The sequence below is a fragment of the Pinus tabuliformis genome, chromosome 7 (genome assembly GCF_031772625.1).
Source record: "Pinus tabuliformis cultivar Carrire ecotype Pingquan chromosome 7, CPIR1, whole genome shotgun sequence".
Lineage (NCBI taxonomy): Eukaryota > Viridiplantae > Streptophyta > Pinopsida > Pinales > Pinaceae > Pinus > Pinus tabuliformis.
In genome coordinates this window covers 1,377,319,052-1,377,339,695 of record NC_142293.1, presented here as the reverse complement: position 1 = coordinate 1,377,339,695, position 20,644 = coordinate 1,377,319,052, and the positions used below count along the sequence as shown (strand labels likewise).

Genomic DNA, 20,644 nt, shown 5'->3' with positions numbered 1-20,644 from the left:
AGGGAGAAACCCTATGGAAGCTAGTGCTTTAGGATTTGAGGAGATTAGACCCATTATTGTAGTAGTTGCAGTGTTGATTTTTGTAGCTTGGGAGGTACTCCAAGCCTTGTGGATTGAGGGTTTGGAGGAAGGAGCTCCACAAGTGGCCTTGTGGGCTTGAAACCCAAGCTTGGGGTTTTGCACCCATCATGATTTGGGACAAAACCATGAGCACATTTCGACATGTGATGGATGAGGATGATAGCTCTCGTTGAGACGAATTCGACGCAACGAAGATCATCCGATTCTGAGTTGTAGAAATGGAGATATGAATTTTTGAAGTTAATATATGTGGTTGTGGATTAATTTGGGAGAAAAGAGCAGGTTGGCTTGTGTCCAAATTAGACTTGTTGACACCACATGTAGCCCACATGTAGGCCTCATTTCTCTACATCCATTTGTGCAACACATCACAAGAAAATAGCTCGTTGAGGAGAAAAGGAGACCTTGTTTAGGCCGCATCAAAAGGAGGTTGAACAACGAAGAGGAGAGGGCATCGTAGGGCTGTTTTGAGGCCCATTTCAGGTGACCGAGTTGTTTGTTGGAGGGTCGAGGAGTTGTGCTAGAGGGCCGAGGCAAGGAGGGACTGTTTGAGGGCTGTTTGAGGGTGGGCAGACCCTAAACTAGGCTTCTGCAGGCCTGTGAGGGCAAATATGAAGCAACCGCAGAGATTTGGAGGAGAGATGAGGGTTGTTTGAGGGCTAGAACAACCCAGACTTGCAACAAACCTCCTCGGTTCCTCAAGGAAGGGAAACCATACTCCTTAAGTTCAATTTCGGGCAGAATTAATGCTGGCTAAGGGACTATGTTTTGTGCCCTAATCAGGCCTAGATTGCAGTAGTGGAGCAAACCTCAAATAATGAGCTTAAGGTATGTATTTCAGTGCATTCTTGTAGGTGTTGGATCCGTGTTTTGGATCAATTTGGATGGGAATTGATTGCAGCCTATAGTAGCCAAAGTGGAGGGGCAATCTTGGTAGTTAGATGCCCTAACCAATGGCAGTTTCTATAGTTATTGTTCATTGATGTATTAGACACTTGGAGAAGCCTGTTAGTAGCCATGTGGAGCGGTTTCCTAGATGTTTGGATGCCATAACTAGGAGTAGATGCTACAACAAGATTGGTCTCTTGTGCTCTGTTGGAGGGCAGCGTGAGAGTGGACCAAGTGTGAACTTGGATTGGGCATTTATGGTTTGTTTGAGGATAGCATGATAGTGCTCAAGTTGGAGCCTGGTGTGCACCATCTTCATGGAGTTAGATTGTTTCTTAGGTGGTAGTTGTTGGAGCTCAAGGGTCTGATCATCCAGGAGCAGTTTGAGTGGCCCTAGACTTGTTTGTGGAGAAGGACTTCTACAACAGATGATGGGCAATCCTCCTAGCCCGTGTTCATTGTGGGAGATGGAAATCTTGCAGTGATAGTTTGCAGCCCTCTGTGCCCTATGTTGGTCTTCATCAGAGCAACGTAGGAAGACCATAGTGGGCTGAAGTCCCTGAGTAGATGAGGAGCAATAGTGTGCAGATTGAGAGTTGTTCACAAGTGGAGCTGTGAACAACTCGATAGGAGTCTCGATGTGTTGTGCCCTTGATGGACTGAGGCACAACTAGTGAGCAGATTGGATAGCCAAGGTTCAATGACCAGATGGACTTGGATCATTGATAGAGGCAGTGCTACAGATCGGGGGCCGTAGGATCGGGGAGGTACAGGGTACGATCGAGAGGAGATGGGGAGCATGTGACAACCAGATGGTCTAAGTATCTTATTGAGGGTAGATTGGTTGTCGATGGGCTAACACCAAGCCCCAGTTTTGTATCTTGTACTAGTGGATGTATGAGGGCCATTATCCCTGGTACGAGAGCCATAGACTGTTGTATTATATGTTGTTTAATATAATGAAGTTGGGTTGAAAAATGTAAAAAGTTGTCTATATTCTGTGCATGTGTGATTTATTGCTGTTTATATTCTGCTGTGCAAAGTAGTATCGCCAAGATTCTTGGTTTGGTAGCATCAGAGATTTTAAGATTCTATCCTGGACCCAAGATCGTGGAAATTCAACATGCAACAGTAGTGCAAAGATAGCAACAGAGTAGTCGAAGTAGCAGTACGAGTAGATTAGAGTCCAAAGCTGCATAGATATTTGGGTAGGATTCATTGAGGTGAGCATTAAATAGTGTTTCCTCATGGATCATTACCTTACTACAGGGGCCCACAATATTCAGTAGCAGCATGGGTTAGTGTCAGTGATGCAGTCAAATTCCACAGTGACAATTGCATACTAGTTGCAGTCAGGTGCTGAGGAGTGCAGAGTAGTGTTGACAGCAGAGCAGGAGGCTCAGTAGCAGAATCAACATCAACACAAATTCCTTAGTGGACAGTGCAGAGGCTAGTAGCAATCAAATGCTCAGGAGACAAATGCAGCACAAAGACACAATTGATTCAGTATTTCAGATGTTTCTTAGTTGCAGTAATTGCAGTAGCAACAACAACAGTTGAGAGGGAGTTGCAGTGCAGATGCAGAGTTGGCAACAATATAACAGTGTCAGCAACAACATAGATGCAACATCAGAGTTGTGCAGTGGTTGGTGGGTAGTGGCAGACAATCACAGTGGCTAGATATCATAAGAGTGTATGGGAGGATGATGCAGAGATAGGGTGTTGGAGCAGCTCAACACTAGAACATCCTCCTTGCTAAGAGGAAGTGTTAGTTTTTGTAGCATCAGAGGTGTTATAGTCTCAAAACTATGGAGAGGCAAAAACACATGAGTTCTCCAAAACCCATAAATCGTTTCTGGAAATTCCACCTAAAAATGGCTCAATTAAATTAATTGACCATAATTAAAATTTTTCCTAAGTCTAACTTAGGAAAAGGGGTTAATTAATAGAAATTAATTGAGAAAGGTGTAAATTATCTAGAAACTCACATGGATCGACTTAGAGATAATATCAACCATTGATTAAAATTTAATCTTGGCTGTTGAAGTCTCAACTAAAGATTATAAGAATAGGTCAATGGATGGATGGAGAACACACTCAGCGTGCGAGTTCCTTGGTAGATCAAGCTACCCAGTTGCAGAGATTAAGGAAGGGAAAGAAGTTTGAGTTAGAAGGACACACGAGTGAGACACTATTGCAGATACTCAATGATTAGGTGACCAAGTATCAAGTGTTAGAGGGGTAGAGACAATGATCCGAAGGAATATTTCCAGTTCCGGAAGCGGAAAAAGCGAGGGACTGAAGTATTCCACAGCGCAACTAGCCCAAATCAGCCGCAAGGGGTGCACAAAATTTTCTGATGGGTCGTAGTTACAGTCGCATGGGTTTTCCTAGTACAACCACGACGATCACGCGGGTTTTCCCAGCACAACTGTGTGAATATATCAGAAGCTGCAAGGGTCTGCGCAAAGGTTGGATGGCCAATTTTCAGAGGGAGATAGAGGCCGGGGTTTGCTTGTGGTGGGAGAGAACTTTTCTCTCTAAATATTTTTTGTCAGATATTGCAATTTGGATAGCCAGCTGGGCTTCCAAAGATTGTACTCAGAATTCACTGTTTCATAATAAAATAAACCCTTAGGTACTGCGCTGGTTTTCCCACATTGGGTTTTTCTAGGGACTTTTGTCCAAAAACAACGGTGTCATCTTTATGTGTGTGCGCTATCATTTCTTAGTTCGTATTTTTGCTTCTGCAGTATTTTTATTTTGGTGAAGAAATTGCAGTGTGATTAATTCGCTATTATTCAAGGGAATTTTCACACCACTTCATGGTTATCATCATCAATAATATGTTGAGGGTTATGTTGCTTGAACATGAAGAACCATCCCTTTTCGATGACATCATAGGGGGAAGGATCCTCCTCAATCCTACCCAGACTAGGGCTGCTAAACTCTTCTTCAACAATGGCAACATCCCTTTCGGTAGAATTGGCATCACTTTGAAACATAAAGAGGAAACCCTTCCATTCATCAAGATGGACTTTGTGACTTAGTGTCTCTGAAGGTGCCTCATCTTGGTCAACATTACCCGCCAAAAAGGGGATGACATTCTCTTTTCCTTGATCATCATACTCCATTCCCCAACCTTTAGACCAAAATTCATCTATATAATCTTTGTCGACTTTACTATCATGCTCTTTTACATTTGTAGCCTCAGGATCATCCCATTCTTTATTTATTTCCTTTTGATCAGGCAAAAAAGGCTTCTCTTCCTTTTCTTTTTCTTGAACTATATCACACAAAGTGTGTACTACATAGTTTTGGTAATAAAGTTCAAGGAGAAGGGTGTTTGTAGGATTCTCTTCATATTCACGTTTCATCTCATAGAGCTTTCCTCCTTGCTCACAAAAATGGAAGAGGAGATCCTTGCCTTTACATTCTTCTATCAACTTTTTGCAGGATTTCTTATATTCATCCATTCTTTCTTGCAACATTTGGAGGACATTCTTTCTAGTTCATAATTTTCTTCTTTAGTATGGTCCTTGGGATCCCCATGAATGACCTCATCTCGATCATGTTCACTAAAAGTTGTCTCAAACACTATGTCCAAGGTTTGACATGCTTCTTCAATGGTTTGAGATCCTTTATGCAATAAGAAACACACAAGTAACATAGAGAAAGAGGAGATGCTCTTAGGTTCACATGATCTAAGCCAATCACTATTTGGAAAAATAGATAGGATGAACAATTCCATCATGTCATGAAGTTGAGTTATATTGTGTTTTGCAATATAGCTTATAAATTTTATTACATGATTGGTTGCGGAAATTGGATCCCCATCGAACTCTGGCATATCCCTTGTGTCTTTGAAACCCGACCATTGCGGGATACATGGTATATCTAAGGCGGGAAAATTTTGGATTAGCATGTTGTTGGTTACTGTATACTAATCACTTGGGAGTTGCTAGGGTGAATGAAAATTGCCTTGGAAAATGCTTGCTTCACCCTTCAAGCATTGAACATTGAAGCACAATGAAGAACAAGGGCTTCGTTCTTCCAATGGAGTCGCTAGAAGAGGATCTATATTGTCGTTAAAGGAATCACCTCTTCAAATATTAGACCCAGGAGGTAGACTTGCTTCCTCCTCGACAACGACGCCAAAAATGTGGCCACACATTCTAACAGGGGTCCTAAGAGGGGAACCTACAGGATGACTACTAAACCAAATGACAACAATGGGACAAAGAGCCACTATCACCTCAGTCAGTGTTCCCTACATTTTATGGAATTTCACCAATGGGAGGAGACCCGATAAGGAGGAAATAACTTGTAATGAAGAGATCAATGTTAATGTATGAAGTGATTCCCATGGCCCATTTAGGGAGAGACTCAATTAAGGCTCAATGCTTCAAAAAGAAGCTAAAGGCTCTCCAAGAAAGACCTAGGAGGAAGATCTAGACCTAGGGTTAAAGTTATTCAATGATGATAAGTATGCCTAAGCCCAAGATCTCCAATGTGATATATGACCTCTCTGGAAGCTTTGCAAGGTGATTTTCCACTTGAAAAGGGTTTTTACTTCACTAGAGAGAGACCTAGAAGAAAACTATACAAGAACTAGGGTTTGTGAGTAATTGTGGGAGGAGTTCCTCCAATGTGCTCATTAGGTCAAGATAGGATAGGGAAAGGGTCAAGAATGATCAATTCCTTTAAATTCTCTGTGCAAATGACCCTCAATAAGACCCCCAACCCAAGACGTTCAGGATGGCCTTCCAAAGATGCAACTAGGGCTCGAGTTTTCTTGAAAACTGACTGTGAGAATTTCACCCAACTTTGTCAAATAGAGGAGACACCAGCACATGTTTCTATCCAATTGGTTTTGCAAAACCCCTTCTCTAAAGAAATTCACAGGGAGCCCTAGTTCGCTGTCTAGGAAAGGGGCTGAAATTTTTTGGAGAGAGAAAAAGAAAGGGAAGAATAGGGTGATCATCAATTTTACTTGGATCATTGCCTAATCCATGGGCTATGGAGTCTATGATGATTAAAGATTCACCAAAATCGTCTTCAAGGAGGCTTTTCATGGAACAAGAGCCAAATCCCATCCACTAGGAACATTCATCTAATGTCATGCAATGAGTAACATGCGCAATTTGCAATAAAAAATCCTTCACAATGGTAATTCAATAAATTAGGGCACACAAGATCTAGTTAATTGCAATAATTCCACACATTAGACATTATTCCAATAAAAATTTTCAACAAAATATCACCTACAAGATGACAAGAGATATATCCATCCAAAGACAAACAAGTAGCTCCAAGAAAGATCGAAACTTCAACCTCCAATGATATCGAAATGCATCAATAGAATCTCCAAGTAGCATCCAAGAAAAAGTAAAAAATTCTTCTAAGAGAGAAGTTCCAAGTGTTGATGATAATAACCTCTCTCAATGGGAGAGATCTAAATATATATGATCCTCTATCCTATTTGAATTAGGCTAAGATGCCCCTAAAATTATTTTAATGTGCAAAATAACATATATTTGGTGACAAGCCCACCAAGCAACCCATAAAGTGAAGAATAAGCCATCCCAAGTGAGCCGAAAATGATAAAATGGTGATGTAGAAGGGCCATTGGAAGGCCTATTCATCTCCTCAAGGTGCCAAGATGAAGAAGAGGGTTCCATGAATGATGGTTAGGGGGGTTGCCCCTTGATCTATAACCAAAACATCATATGGTGCTCCAAAGTGGCTCTGGGGCACAAGTAGTGGTCTCATGGGTCACCTGATGAAGAATAAGCCTGTAGATTGCTCCAAATGAGGGAATGAAAGACGATGCTTTCCCTCCCATGTCTCAAGGTGAGACAAACCTCCTTTGGGCCTCGGATCAGCTGCCAAACCCTGTATATACTATAAAATCGGCTGGGGGACCGCTGGTCCAAGTGCATCATCTCTCATATAATGTGGGCAATCAACAAGCTGCTAAGGGTTGAGGATGCCCATGGCAAGAGATAATGCTTAGTCACATGATGGAAATAAATGTTGCATGACTCATACTCGTATAAGACTCGTCTGGCTATTGAATCGATGACTTGTATAAGACTTGGGAACGACCCATATAAGACTGGTATAAGACTAGGCAAAATACATAAAAAAGTTAAAAAAAAATTATGATCTTGAGATTTTTTTTTTTGAAAATATGAATTTTGAGCGGGTCCACGTGTTCAATATGAGTAGATGGGTTCTATGCGGGTTTGGACAAGTACGGGTAGAGACCGCGGGTCCTATGCGAGTGACCTGTATTATTATAGAACCTGTCAAGACCTGCGTGTACTCGTAACTCGCGTGTACTCGTGGGTCTTATAAGAGTCGTGCTACACTGATGGAAACCCATGTTTCTCGACGCTTCCCCTATAAGTGTCAATATGATCCTCTCGTATGCTTGGGCCCTAGTTAAGTTGCCCAACCCATGATGAAACTACTTGCCAATCCTGTATAAGATCCAATGCGTCGCCTCACCTTCAGACGCAATAATTCATTAATGCAATTGAGTGAATAAGCTTGTTAGTCAAGGGAAAAAATGAGACTTCATAGTGGGTTTCCCTTTCAAATTTGGGGCTTTAAGCATGTAATGGTGTTACCTCTCGAGGTAGGAATGGTTAATAAACAACCTATTAGGTGTTCGCAACCCCTAAAGGGAAGGACATGTCCAAGGTACATCCTTCAAGTGGTAGGTGTCATGTGGATAATGATGAGGTGGATTGGGACACAGGGGTCTCAAGGCCAAATGCCATGGGCTCAAGGGTGGTAATGATGAGGGATGTCCACATATTTGGGTGTATGAATGTAGGAGGGAGCAATCATGGTACATGAGTTACCTCGACCTTTGTTTTTCCACCCTTCTTCATTTTCCTTTTGCCTTTTATTGATTTTTCTTTTATTTTACTGCTTAGGGCTCCAGGGGATGAGAGCATGATGTGTATGATATAACAATGATTACCCCCTTAAGGTGGGGCAGTTCATCGCCCACTAGGGGTTGGGACATACATGGGTTCCTTAATGATGCAGGGGGCACTCATAGGGGCCCTAGGAACCAGGGTGATGGCCATAATGATAAGGGGTAGAGCTCATGTTTGGCTTTTGCCCACATGCTAAATTTTATTGTCTCGACCATCTTTTGCATTTTGTGGTATTATTTCCTTTTGTATGTGGCCATATTATGCTTTTATCCCATTTTTTTAGCTGCATCAATTTTCGGGGCATCATTCCAGGCCTGACCCAGACATGTGCACAAGGGGAGGGGAGTACTAGAGCCTTGTGGACCTAGTGGTCATGTGGACCCCGAGAGGGAAGATGATGAAATAGGGCATGTCATGTGCAAAGGGGAGTGAAAAACATGGAATGGGAAAATGACACCGCGCTATCAAAATTGGGGTTTCCCAAGTAGTGCCCATCATAAAGCTGTAAGCTAGTAGGGGAGATCCCATGGGACTAGGGTTGAGGATTAAGCCCCCCAATTAAGGTGAGGGAACAAGACTACAATCGAAATCCTTCCTCCTTCCAAGTCACCCAAAAATCCATACCCAAGTGTGCCCAAGAAAAACATGCATAAGCACTTGATTGCATAATGAAAAAGCATACCTTTAGGATTGGATGGCTCACTTTCAAACATACGATCTCGACAGATGTGCGGGGGCACATATGACTAGCTCAGGGAGCAGAGAAATTTGCCACAATATCGGCTACACTGGTGGCTGTCAGGGGCTGTTGGTTGTCGACTGAAGACAAATTTAGGAGAAAAATTCACCTATGTGGTCACCCACTGGTGGTGGGTAATACGGTCCTTATTCCAGAGCAGAGGAATACATTAGTGAGTTGGGATGCAACTTTTGAGCAAGAATTTGCATCTGATAAGTCTAATGAGCCTATTCCAATGATAGAAGATGAGTAGGAAGCTTGAAAGGTTGGGCCAAGGTTAATGGTGACTTCCAAAGCAGTACAATAATCTTCAGGTGAAGAGGGGGAGACAGTAGCCCCTTCTACTTCTATCAGCAGACCTCAATGGTTCACTCAAACATTAAGTGATGCTTAGGAGTATTTTGAGACTCCTAGGTGCACATTCCGAGAGAGAAAACTTCTAAAGAAGTTTCTAGGCTACGGTAACATTGAGAAGTTCAAAGTGAGTTTCGTGGTGAGAGGATGCTCCCAGAAAGAGGGAGTGGACTATGAGGAGACATTTTCTCTAGTCACCAAGTGCACTTCATTAGAGTAGTCATGTCTTTAGTTTCATTTATGGGATGGAGGATACATCAGATGAATGTGAAGACAACTTTTGTTTGTGGTATCATTGAGCAAGAAATGTACATATAGCAACATTAGGGATTTATGGTAAATAGGAAGGAGTTACATGTTTGTAGGCTTAAGAAATCCTTGTATTGACTCAAGTAGGATTTGGGAGAATGTTATTCCAGGATCGGTGGATATCTACGCAGTATGGGCTTCATCAAAAGCAAAACAGATCCTAACTTATAGTACATTTTTTATTGGGACCAAACTGCTTGTTTTGGCGCTGAATGTAGATGCCTTGCTTCTTACAGGTACAAAGAAGCTTATTACAGGGTGTAAAGTAGACTTAGTAGTTAAGATTGAGATGAAGGATATTGGCATGATGAATTACTGCCCGGGTTTAGAGGTTTGGCAAAGACTAGGGGAGATTTTCCTTGGTTAGGGTAAGTATGTGGTTGAGATATTGAAGAGGTTTTGGATGGAGGACTGCATACCTATGGCCACACTTGTCATCACTAATTTAGGATTGGATGTGTTCTAGCTCCGAAATTTTGTGGAGGGGCTAGAACACATGAGATCTCCAAGACCCAAAAATCGTTTGGAGAAATTCCACCCGTATTATATTTTATTAAAATAATTAATATTTTTAATGGGGTTCCTAAGTCTAAACGTAGGAAAATAAAAATATTAATGGGTATTAATGAAACTATGGGTGAGAAGCTTCTAAGAGACGAGGATCAAGTCTAATTTAATCTTAGTCGTTGATTAGAGACATAATCTCGGCTGTTGATTCATCAACAGGAAAAGTATAAGAGGAGGCTTGAGGGTCAGTTGGAGATACACCGAGTGAGCATATTGATTAGTTAGTTCGATTTTCTAGGGCGTGGTTTGCTGAGAGAATCGAACCAGTGATCTGTTGCAGTGAGAGGGGCAGAAGCATAGATTTGGATTAGAGAGTAAGTTTCGAGCCAAAGAGTACGTGACAGAGAGGCAGCTTGAGCAGGAAGACAACGCAGAGGCCTACACAGCCTGGGAGTGGCTCACGAAGAGCTGACGCAGTCTAGGTGGGGCTCTTGTAGTGGCAGTGCAGAGTATTCGTCAGTAGTCCGAGCTTTTGTTGGGGAAGCAAGGTTTTGAGTCGGGAGGGCTGAACGACAGCCTTCACTCGGCAAATCGATCCAGCAGAAGGGGTGATGCAGTCCTCTAGAGGCAAGACACAGGCCCACGCAGTGATTGCGTAGGGACTGCGCAGTGTTTGCTAGGAGGGTGTTAGATCACTCATTGGATCAGCTGTGACTTGGGGAGCGAGGTAAACCCTCGTATGTATTTCTTGCTGCCGTGATTTCTCTGTAAAGTTTGTCGGTGTGAGAGACAACTTCTTGTAATCAGATTCCACTTGCTTAATAATACAAACCATCTATCTGCTGCACCGGTTTTCCCAAGTTGGGTTTTTCCGGGGACGTGTTGTCCAAAAATAACGGTGTCCCTTGTGTGTTTGTCTCATTTATCATTTCAGTTTTTGATCTGTATGTCAGTGTAGTTTGCAGTAGTGTTTACATCACTGTTTATGTAATTAAATAACTTGTTAAATGAAATAACAAGTAGGAGATGTTAAACCAGTGACTGCAGTAGGATTTTCACATGGTATCAGAGCGATTGCAGATCATAGGACATTGAAGCCATCAGTCGGGAGATCCAACAAATATGCTGCAGAGAGGCAGCTATCCCGAGTGACAGCGTTGTTCCAGAGTCTGAAATGCAGAGGAAGGGTGACACAGTGCAAAAGAAGTGACGCAGAGGCTCATGCAGTGCCTGTGCCAGCATTCTAAGCCAGGAGAGGGTGACGCAGTAACTAGGAGGAGCCCACACAGTGACTACGTCAGCTCTCTGGGCCAACACAAAAGCAGAGAGGGGTAGATCAGGCTCACACAGAGCCACATCATCTTTCTGGACCGGGAAGGAGTGACACAGTGGCCAGGAGGAGCTGATCTAGCTCACGCAGTGCATATTAGATTTGAGGTGCTGGTGGGATGCTGTTGCTGTTGATGCAGAACAGTGTCTGAGGACACTGAACCAAGGTAGAGGGAGTCAGTTCCTTAACAAATTTCTTGCCAAAGAAATCTAGATCCGGTTTGCTGAGCAACAACAAAGGAGGATCGAAGAGGGGTGATTCGACATTATTTGGCAGAAGGATTTCCGTGAAGGAAATCAATAATTGGAGGGAGTCTAGAGGGAACTTGTTCCTTATTGGATTTCTAGCGCCAAAGAAATCTAGATCCAAGTTTTGCTGGGGCATCAACGAAAGAAGGAGAAGACAACCTGTTCGACACTAATTTGAGCAGAGATGGCAGTAAATGGACTGGGGGATCAGGACAGATTTGATGGAGCATCCAACTTTGTCATATGGAAGGCCATGATCCTGGCAGTCTTGGACAAAAATAGCATCAAGGATTATGCCTTGAGGACGGTTGCTGTTTCGGTCAATGCTGATCCTCTCAAGAAATACGAGGAGGCTCAAGCAAAGGCAATGTGCATGATCTTGGACGAGGTCAAGGATCATGTGGTCCCACATATTGCTGAAAAGGACACAGCAAGGGAAATGTGGGAGGCCTTGACCACTTTGTATGTGGGAAATTCCGTTCAATGGAAGATGTTGCTTGAGAACCAGTTGAGACAGTATCAGATGCAGAAGGGAAAAGAAATCGATCCCTTTCTTCTTAGGTTGCAAGGTATTCGAGACCAACTTACTTCCATAGGGTCTACACCATAGTTTTAAAAACCGGCCACAAAAACCAGTAACCGGTCTAACCGGCCGGTTGGAGGCCTGGCCGGTCCGAACCGGCCTATCTAACCCGGTTTATACCCTTGTGTGCCCAAAAAACGGCCCTAACCGGTAAAAACCGGCCGGTTTAGGGCGGAACCGGCCGGTTTATAGCAAACCGGCCGGTTCCGTCCTAAACCGGCCGGTTTATGGACAGCCCGCCGGTTAAAACAAAAAGCGCAGCGGTTTTTGGTTTTAGGGGTGGTTTAGGGGTTTTGGGGGGCAGGGAAAGGTATTTTCCCTCCAAAAACACCCTCACACTTGCTATAAGAGACCCCTCTCACTCTCATTTGTCTCACACAACTGATTTGGAGTGTTTGTGAGTGTTTGTGAGCTTGGAGAGTGTGGAGTTTTTGCTGAAGTAGTCATCTTGGAGTTGGAGTTGGAGCTATTTTGGAGATAGTGTGTAGCTGTCAGTGGAGTTGCCATCTTCAAGAGGAGGCTAAGGGAGCTAGTTTGCATTTCCAGGTAAGGATTTGCACTTGATAATTCCTCATTTGAGTCTGCTGTCCATGAATTTTTTTTAATGTGTTATACTTATAAACTTCTCACTTCTATGATCTATCATGTATGCTATAAACTCTCTAGCTCTATGCTATCAAATTTTGTAGCTTGAGCCTTGCATGTGCATTTGTTTTCCTACATTTATCTTTGGTTTTCCATTTTGCTTAGCTGCAATTTTTTTTTAAATGGCAGATTTCTTTGCAAATTGTTATTATTTCAAGCAAACATGGCTCCAAAAGGAAAGGACAGTGCATGGGTTCATTGTGATGTAATTGAGGGAAAAATGATATGCAAATTATGCCATAAATCTATTGGAGGTGGGGGTATTCTTAGGTTGAAACAACACTTGGCTGGGGTAAGAGGCCAAGTAAAGCCATGTGATGCACCAAAAGAACTGTTAGGTCCTATTAGGGCAGAATACATTGCCAAGCTTGAAAAATTTTATGAGGATAAGGCTAGGGAGAAGGCCATCCAAGATGAAATTGCAAGGAAGAGGGAATTAATGGAAGCCATGAATCTTATGAAAGATAGTGGGTATGATGATTATGAGATTCAAGACTCCACTTCTATCCCTTCCACCAATGACCCCTTTCACTATGTTCATCCTTCTGTTGGAGTTGGCCAACCATCAAAAGGAACAAAGAGACCAAACATCCAAAGTTATTTCTCATCTTCTGCCAACATTGCCTCTTCTAAATCTAATCCCACTTCCTCCCAGCCAAGTTCTCAACCCACTTTGGATCAACATTGGAAAAAACAATGCAAAGAAACTTCTCACCAATACATTGCTAGATGGTGGTATGATTCAGATATCCCATTTAATGCTGCTCGCTCACCTTATTACCAAGCTATGTGGGACTCTGTTATAGCTGCAGGAAAGGGCTTCAAAGGCCCTAGTATGCATGACTTGAGGGGAGCTCTTTTGCAAAAAGAGATATCTTCCATTGATGAGTATTTGGTTGAGTTTAAAGAGTCATGGCTCAAAACAGGTTGTTCCATTATGTCAGATGGATGGACCGATGGAAAGAACCGCACTATCATTAATTTCCTTGTTTCTTGCCCTCAAGGAACCATGTTTTTGAAATCAGTTGATGCATCTGATAGGGTAAAGGATGCAAGCCTTCTATTGGAGCTTTTGGATAACATTATTCAGGAAGTTGGGGAGCATCATGTTGTGCAGGTCATCACTGATAATGCCTCAAACTATGTTCTTGCTGGAAAGATGCTTGAGGCCAAATATAAGACCATATTTTGGACTCCATGTGCTGCACATTGCATAGACCTCATGCTTGAGGATATAGGCAAGGTGGAGTGGGTAAAAAACACTGTAGAGCATGCCAAGTGCATTACAAAATACATTTACAACCACTCATGGGTATTGAGCCTAATGAGGAAACACACTGGAGGCAAAGAGCTTGTTAGGCCTGCAATTACGAGATTTGCAACTCACTTCCTCACGTTGCAATGTCTCAATGGTCAACATAGAAACTTGCAGAAAATGTTTTCCTCTGAAGAATGGTCTGAATCTCGGTGGGCTCGTAGACCAGATGGAAAAGACACCAAAAAGAAAGTGTTAGACACTTATTTTTGGAAAAGGTCTGTAGAGCTTGTGAAAATTACCGAGCCCCTTGTTAAGGTGCTAAGGTTGGTGGATGGGGAAAGATTGGCCATGGGCTACATTTATGAAGCTATGGATCAGGCAAAGGAGCATATACGGGCAGCTTACAATGACAGGTTAGCTAAATATGGCCGTATATGGGAGATCATTGATAACAGATGGAACAATCAACTCCATCGTCCTATACATGCAGCCGGGTATTTTTTGAACCCAAGGTATCACTATAAAAATCGGCTAGGAGATCAGCATGATGGGGAGGTCAGAGCTGGATTGATTGATTTCTTGGAGCGCATGGTCCCTAACCATGTAGACCAGTTGGAAATACATAGACAGCTTACTATTTTCAATCAAGCAAGTGGTACTTTTGGCAAAAACTTGGCAAAGATGGCAAGAGATGTGGACCAACCAGGTAAGCAATTCCAATTTCCATTTTGTTTTTCATTTCAAGTTAAAATTGTTTACGTTCTTTACAATTCAAATTATAAACTAAGTTACTAATTATTGTCTTTTTCTTTGCAGCACGTTGGTGGGAGTCATTTGGTGGCCAGTGTCCTCAATTGCAAAGGTTTGCAATTAGAGTCCTCAGTCAAACTTGCAGTGCTTCGGGTTGTGAGCGCAATTGGTCTGTTTTTGAGCGCACACACACGAAGAAGAGAAACCGTTTGGAACAAAAACGGTTAAATGATCTTGTTTTTGTGCAATACAACCTTCGACTGAGGAGGAACCAAATGATGAGCAAATCACCTGATCTAGATCCCATTGTGTTGGACGATATTGATCCAACATCAGAATGGGTGGAGGAGACTGAAGATCCTGTGTTTGAGGCTGATTTTGATATCGACATGGCTTTAGCGGAGGATGAGGCAGATTATGTGGCGGCATCAGAACCAGGATCAGTAGCGGCATCAAGGAAAGGCAAGGAACCAATGGAAGGCACTAGTCGTGCAGGTCGAAAAACTCGTGCTTCCATTAGGTCCACTTCTATTGTCATTGGTGGCATTGATACTGATGTTGCAGATGAGGCAGAGGCATCCTTAGACTCTGAACCAGATGATGTCTATGTAGCTCCTGATGATGATCCTGTGTCTAGTAGTGGTGATGGACTTGATGATTGATCATGTGTACACTGTAGACTTGTAGTAGGCCAATGGCCTCATAGCTTGCAGCATTGTTTTTGGACTTTATAGGCCACTTAGAGCCTCATTTCTTATGTATTTTGCTATTTTGTCGATGATATGTATTGCACTCGGTGCCATTTTGATATATTCACCTTTGCATGGTATATAAATGAGCAAACTTTGCATATTTTGTCTCTATTGGCTTGGAATCATGGTTTTACATCTTAAAAATAGTTTTGTTTCATTAAAAATTAATTATTTAATGTATTTTTTAAAAACCGGTTCGTTTAGACCAAACCAGTCCCGGTTAGACCGGTTCCGGTCAGTAAACCGGTTCATTAGGTGGACCAGTCCGGTCACCGGTTCCGGTTTTAAAAACACTAGTCTACACCAGATCCTGAATTCATGGTCAGGACTGCCCTGAATGTAGTCACTAAAGATTGGGAGACCTTTGTCCAGAGCATCTTGGGCAGGGCTTCTCTCCCTAGTTGGGAGGAGATGTGGGCAACTCTTCGACAAGAAGAGATCATACGGTTAACCAAGGCAGGAAGTAGTGGCAAAGGAATCAGAGTCAAGAAGGAGGAAGAGGAGGATGCATCTCTCGCATCAGCGGGACAACAAGGGCAACAAAAGAGGAAAAATGAAGATATGTCCAAAGTCAAATGCTTCAGATGTGGCGAACTAGGTCATTTCGCCACTCAGTTCCCTCGGATGAAGGGCAAGGAAGAGAAGTTTGACTCAAAGGCTGCTCTAACGAAAGCTGACAAAGAGGACGATGATGAGGATTGTGCCATGAGTGCTCATGCACCTCTAGAGAAGAGGTGGGGCAATATTGAGCTGTAGTCGAGAGGACTACACAGGGGTAGGATCCTTGAGGTGCCCAAACTCTTGGATCACATACGGCTACGGGAGCCCTTAATGACAGTAGCAGAATGACGGGAGTCAGTTGGTGCAAGGGATGATGGAGCGACAATGGTAGAGCTAGAGTGCCAAAGTCTGAAGCAGCGCAGTAGAGTGTTGAGCAGTGCGGGAGGCACAAAGTAGATACAACAACAACGCAGTAGCATCAAAGGGTCAACACAAATTAGCAGCAGAGGTAGCTTTAGCATCACGGGGTATCTAGACTGACCAGCATGTCAGATTTTGGGTGACTTTTTAGTTGCTTACTTCTCAGCAATTGAGTTGTAGTGCAACAGTTAGCAGTGGCAGTGCTATGGGCAACATGATGCAGCATATTGAGAGGGAGTTGTAGTACAGATGTAGCAGTGACAGTGGCAGTGTCATGGGCAACAATACATGTTGTAGTAGCGCAGTGGATGAGGGGTAGTAGGTCGAGCATCAACAACGCAGAGGACCGATGCCGTGGATCAATGTGATACTTCTACTGGGAAGTATTGCTAGAGCACATTCCTCGCTAAGAGGGAGTGTTGATTTTTGGGTAGCATCGGATGTGTTCTAGCTCCGAAATTTTGTGGAGGGGCTAGAACACATGAGATCTCCAAGACCCATAAATCATTTGGTGAAATTCCACCTGGATTGTATTTTATTAAAATAATTAATATTTTTAATGGGGTTCCTAAGTCTAAACTTAGGAAAATAAAAATATTAATGGGTATTAATGAAAATATGGGTGAGAAGCTTCTAAGAGACGAGGATCAAGTCTAATTTAATCTTAGCCATTGATTAGAGACTTAATCTTGGCCATTGATTCATCAACAGGAAAAGTATAAGAGGAGGCTTGAGGGTCAGTTGGAGATACACCGAGTGAGCATATTGATCAGTCAGTTCGATTTTCTGGGGCATGGTTTGCTGAGAGAATCGAACCAGTGATCTGTTGCAGTGAGAGGGGCAGAAGCAGAGATTTGGATCAGAGAGTAAGTTCCGAGCCAAAGAGTACGTGGCAGAGAGGCAACTTGAGCAGGAAGACAACGTAGAGGCCTACGAAGCCCAGGAGGGGCTCACACAGTCCAAGAGGGGCTCTTGCAGTGGCAGTGCAGAGTATTCGTCAGTAGTCCGAGATTTTGTTGGGGAAGCAAGGTTTTGAGCCGGGAGGGCTGAACGACAAACTTCACTCGGCAAATCGATCTAGCAAAAGGGGTGACGTAGTCCTCTAGAGACAAGACGCAAACCCAAGCAGTGATTGCATAGGGACTGTGCAGAGTTTGCTGGGAGGGTGTCAGATCACTTATTGGATCAGCTGTGACTTGGGGAGCAAGGAAAACCCTCGTATGTATTTATTGTTGCCGTGATTTCTCTGTAAGGTTTGTCGGTGTGAGAGATAACCTGTTGTACTCCGATTCTGCTTGCTTAATAATACAAACCCTCTATCTGCTGCACCGATTTTCCCAAGTTGGATTTTTTCGGGGACTTGTTGTCCAAAAATAACGGTGTCCCTTGTGTGTTTGTCTCATTTATCGTTTCAGTTTATGATCAGTATGTCAGTGTAGTCTGCAGTAGTGTTTACATCACTGTTTATGTAATTAAATAACTTGTTAAATGAAATAACAAGTAGGAGATGTTAAACCAGTGACTGCAGTAGGATTTTCACAATTTGAAGAAGGTGACAACTTCAGATTAAAATTTTGTGGATGTCATGTTGTACAGGTAGTTGAGTTGATAGGTTCCTTGATGTATTTGGTCAACATTGGGCAAGATATATATTTTGCAGTCAACTTGAGTCAGTTCATGGTGGAGCCAAGGCAGGAGCATTGGGTAGCAACAAAACATGTGCTTAGATATTTCAAAGGCATAATGGAGTATAGTTTTAGATATCTTGGAGATAGTGAAGTGATTGCATAGGTTGTAGTAAGTACAACAAACAAGAAGAGTACCTTAGCATGTTGCTTTAGCTTTGGATCAATGATGGTATCTGGTTCAGCAGGAAGCAACTTTTGATAGCACTTAGCTCAACAGAGGTAGAATACATGGAAAACTTGCAGGATTGTTTGATCAATAGTTGGAACCCATAGTCACTTACTATGATAATCAAAGTTATATCAATCTACGAGAGTCCAATGCTTCATGACAAGTCCGAGCACATAGATATCAAATATCACTTCATATGAGACAAGATTCAAAAGGGAGCAGTGAAACTCCAGTATATTCTCACAGATTAGCAGGTAGCTAGTATTTTAACCAAGCCCTTGTTAAAAAGGAAGTTTGGGGCATTCAAAGACAGACTTGGATTGATGCAGAATTCTTTCCTTGCTAAGAGGGGTTGTTGAGAAATATAGTTTCGATAGGGACTTCTGCATAGGTTCAGTGTGAACTTGCTAGAAGTAGTTTAAGTTATTTCAAAAAGTAATCTTATTTTGCAATTCACTTTAGTGAAATTGAAAAATCTTATATTTAGTTGTTAAGTCTAATGAAGTGTATTTCATGCATTTATGACTTAGGCTAGGGATTAATCTCAACTGTAGATCTCACGGAGACACTATGGTTTTGGTAGATTGGGGTTTCAACTAGAAGTATAAAGACAGGTCAATATAGAGGATTTATATACAGTTGAACAATTGGGCTGGTTGAGCAACCAAGAAAGAGAGAGCAGGGATTCAGGAAAGAGCCAGAAGATCCATACAGTTCATACAGTTGCATGGAACAGTTTGTGTAGTCATACAACAAGGCCATATGATAGGTTTTTGTTGTTTTCTGTTTTCCAGTAGGCTGTACAGCTCAGTTTGGAGTGGTTTGTTGACTGTGCAGCTGCTTCTTTTTAGGAGAATGTGGAGGTTTCCTTGTGAGTTTTTATCGAAGGAGTGAAAAGTTGATTTGAAGGAGAAATCACCGTGTATGTATTTTATGCTTCCACTATTTATTTTTCAGTTATTGTGTGGTTAATGCTATGGTCTGAAATTAATTTCTACATTAATTAAAATCAGCAATAGTGATCTAGGGATGGAAATTTCTACAATCTTTAGACTTTAACAATATTTTACGCTTCCACTATTTATTTTTCAGTTATTGTGTGGTTGATGCTATGGTCTGAATTAATTTCTACATTAATTAAAATCAGCAAATTATTTTTATAAATTAAGATCATAAGGATAATAGTGATCTAGGGATGGAAATTTCTACAATCTTTAGACTTTAACAACATATTACATGAGTTCATTTTCAGCATAATTTACATTTATTCACATAGTTTGACATAAAAAGCTTGCATTACTCTACAACCATGAGTTACCAATGATATTGCTTTTGTCTTAATATACGAAGATAACAACGATAAGGATGACTTAGGAGAAGGATTTAAATTTTAGAGACCACCAAAGTGTAGTTTCTACATGGATAGGTACTTTTGGAAAGGCATATTTTCTTAATTGATAGAGATATATGTATTCTAGCAATCAATCAATATATATATATATATATATATATATATATATAGAGAGAGAGAGAGAGAGAGAGAGAGAGAGAGAGAGGTGTTCGAAAAACTAAAAATGGTCTTTCTTTGTTTTAGGAATGGCTATTGTTATCATGGGCGTCACAGGTTCTGGAAAATCGTATGTGCTGCACCCTTTTAAGTGTGTACAGTTACCAAATTATTAGGCAGTTTAACATATTATGTAAACAATGCTTTAAAATTGTTGGATTCCTTGTTTAAATTTTCTATTTGCATTGTATTACTTGTGGGTATGTTGATAAGTTTACATAAAGTATGATGTTTAAGAAACCGTCTTAATTGATTTTCTTTTCATGAACGAACAATTTTTTTCTTTTTCTCTACTTCCTTCTCACTCAAAGCAAACAAATCGAGTTTAAGCTACAGATCTTTGACTTTCAAATTGTAGAAACATCCATGGATCTACGCTCAAGCTAGCAATCATGCAATGGTCATGTTAATGGTACATTAACTATGGAATAAAATAGGTTTTATAATAGATAAGCTTTTCATGGTAAATCAAATTGGTTTATTATAGGCAAGTTGTCATCGTCATGTTAGCTTTGCTCACCTTTTAATGAATAATCAGACATTGATGGATCTCTTAGCAAGTGGTTTAGCTTTTGATTATGTAGTTACAAGAAAATAAAACAATCCATCATGTTGTGACATACAATAGGAAAAATATAACTCTATGTACTTTGTTATGATTAATCTTACATACGAGAGAAAAAATATAAATTTCTATGTACGTTGTTATGATTAATCCTACCTATTTAAAGTAGCGTGCATCTTTTTTCTTCTGTTATGGAAGAGGTAAGATATTATTATTGAATAGCAATCTAATAAGGTAGTGCATTGACTTTGATAACATTCGATGATACTTCACATATAGCATCTGATATTGGTGATGCATCAAGGAGAGGTATTGGGAGCATGATCTATTTTATTAT

General features: G+C 41.6%; 1 protein-coding gene across 5 annotated transcripts in view; it reads left to right on the top strand.

The window, feature by feature from the left end:
- LOC149252757 (P-loop containing nucleoside triphosphate hydrolases superfamily protein) overlaps positions 1 to 20,644 on the top strand; it is a 330,493-nt gene that overhangs the window by 105,074 nt on the left and 204,775 nt on the right. The window contains exons 3-4 of one of the 5 annotated variants that reach the window (XM_089459801.1): positions 19,013 to 19,097; positions 19,770 to 19,812. The exons of 1 other annotated variant lie outside the window; for it this stretch is intronic. In XM_089459801.1, coding sequence (XP_089315927.1) covers positions 19,772 to 19,812 — 41 coding nt within the window. In that variant the 5' untranslated portion in view covers positions 19,013 to 19,097; positions 19,770 to 19,771. Of the gene's footprint in view, positions 1 to 19,012; positions 19,098 to 19,769; positions 19,834 to 20,644 lie in introns of all 5 variants that reach the window. 3 more of the 5 variants (XM_089459799.1, XM_089459800.1, XM_089459798.1) reach the window with 3 other exon arrangements.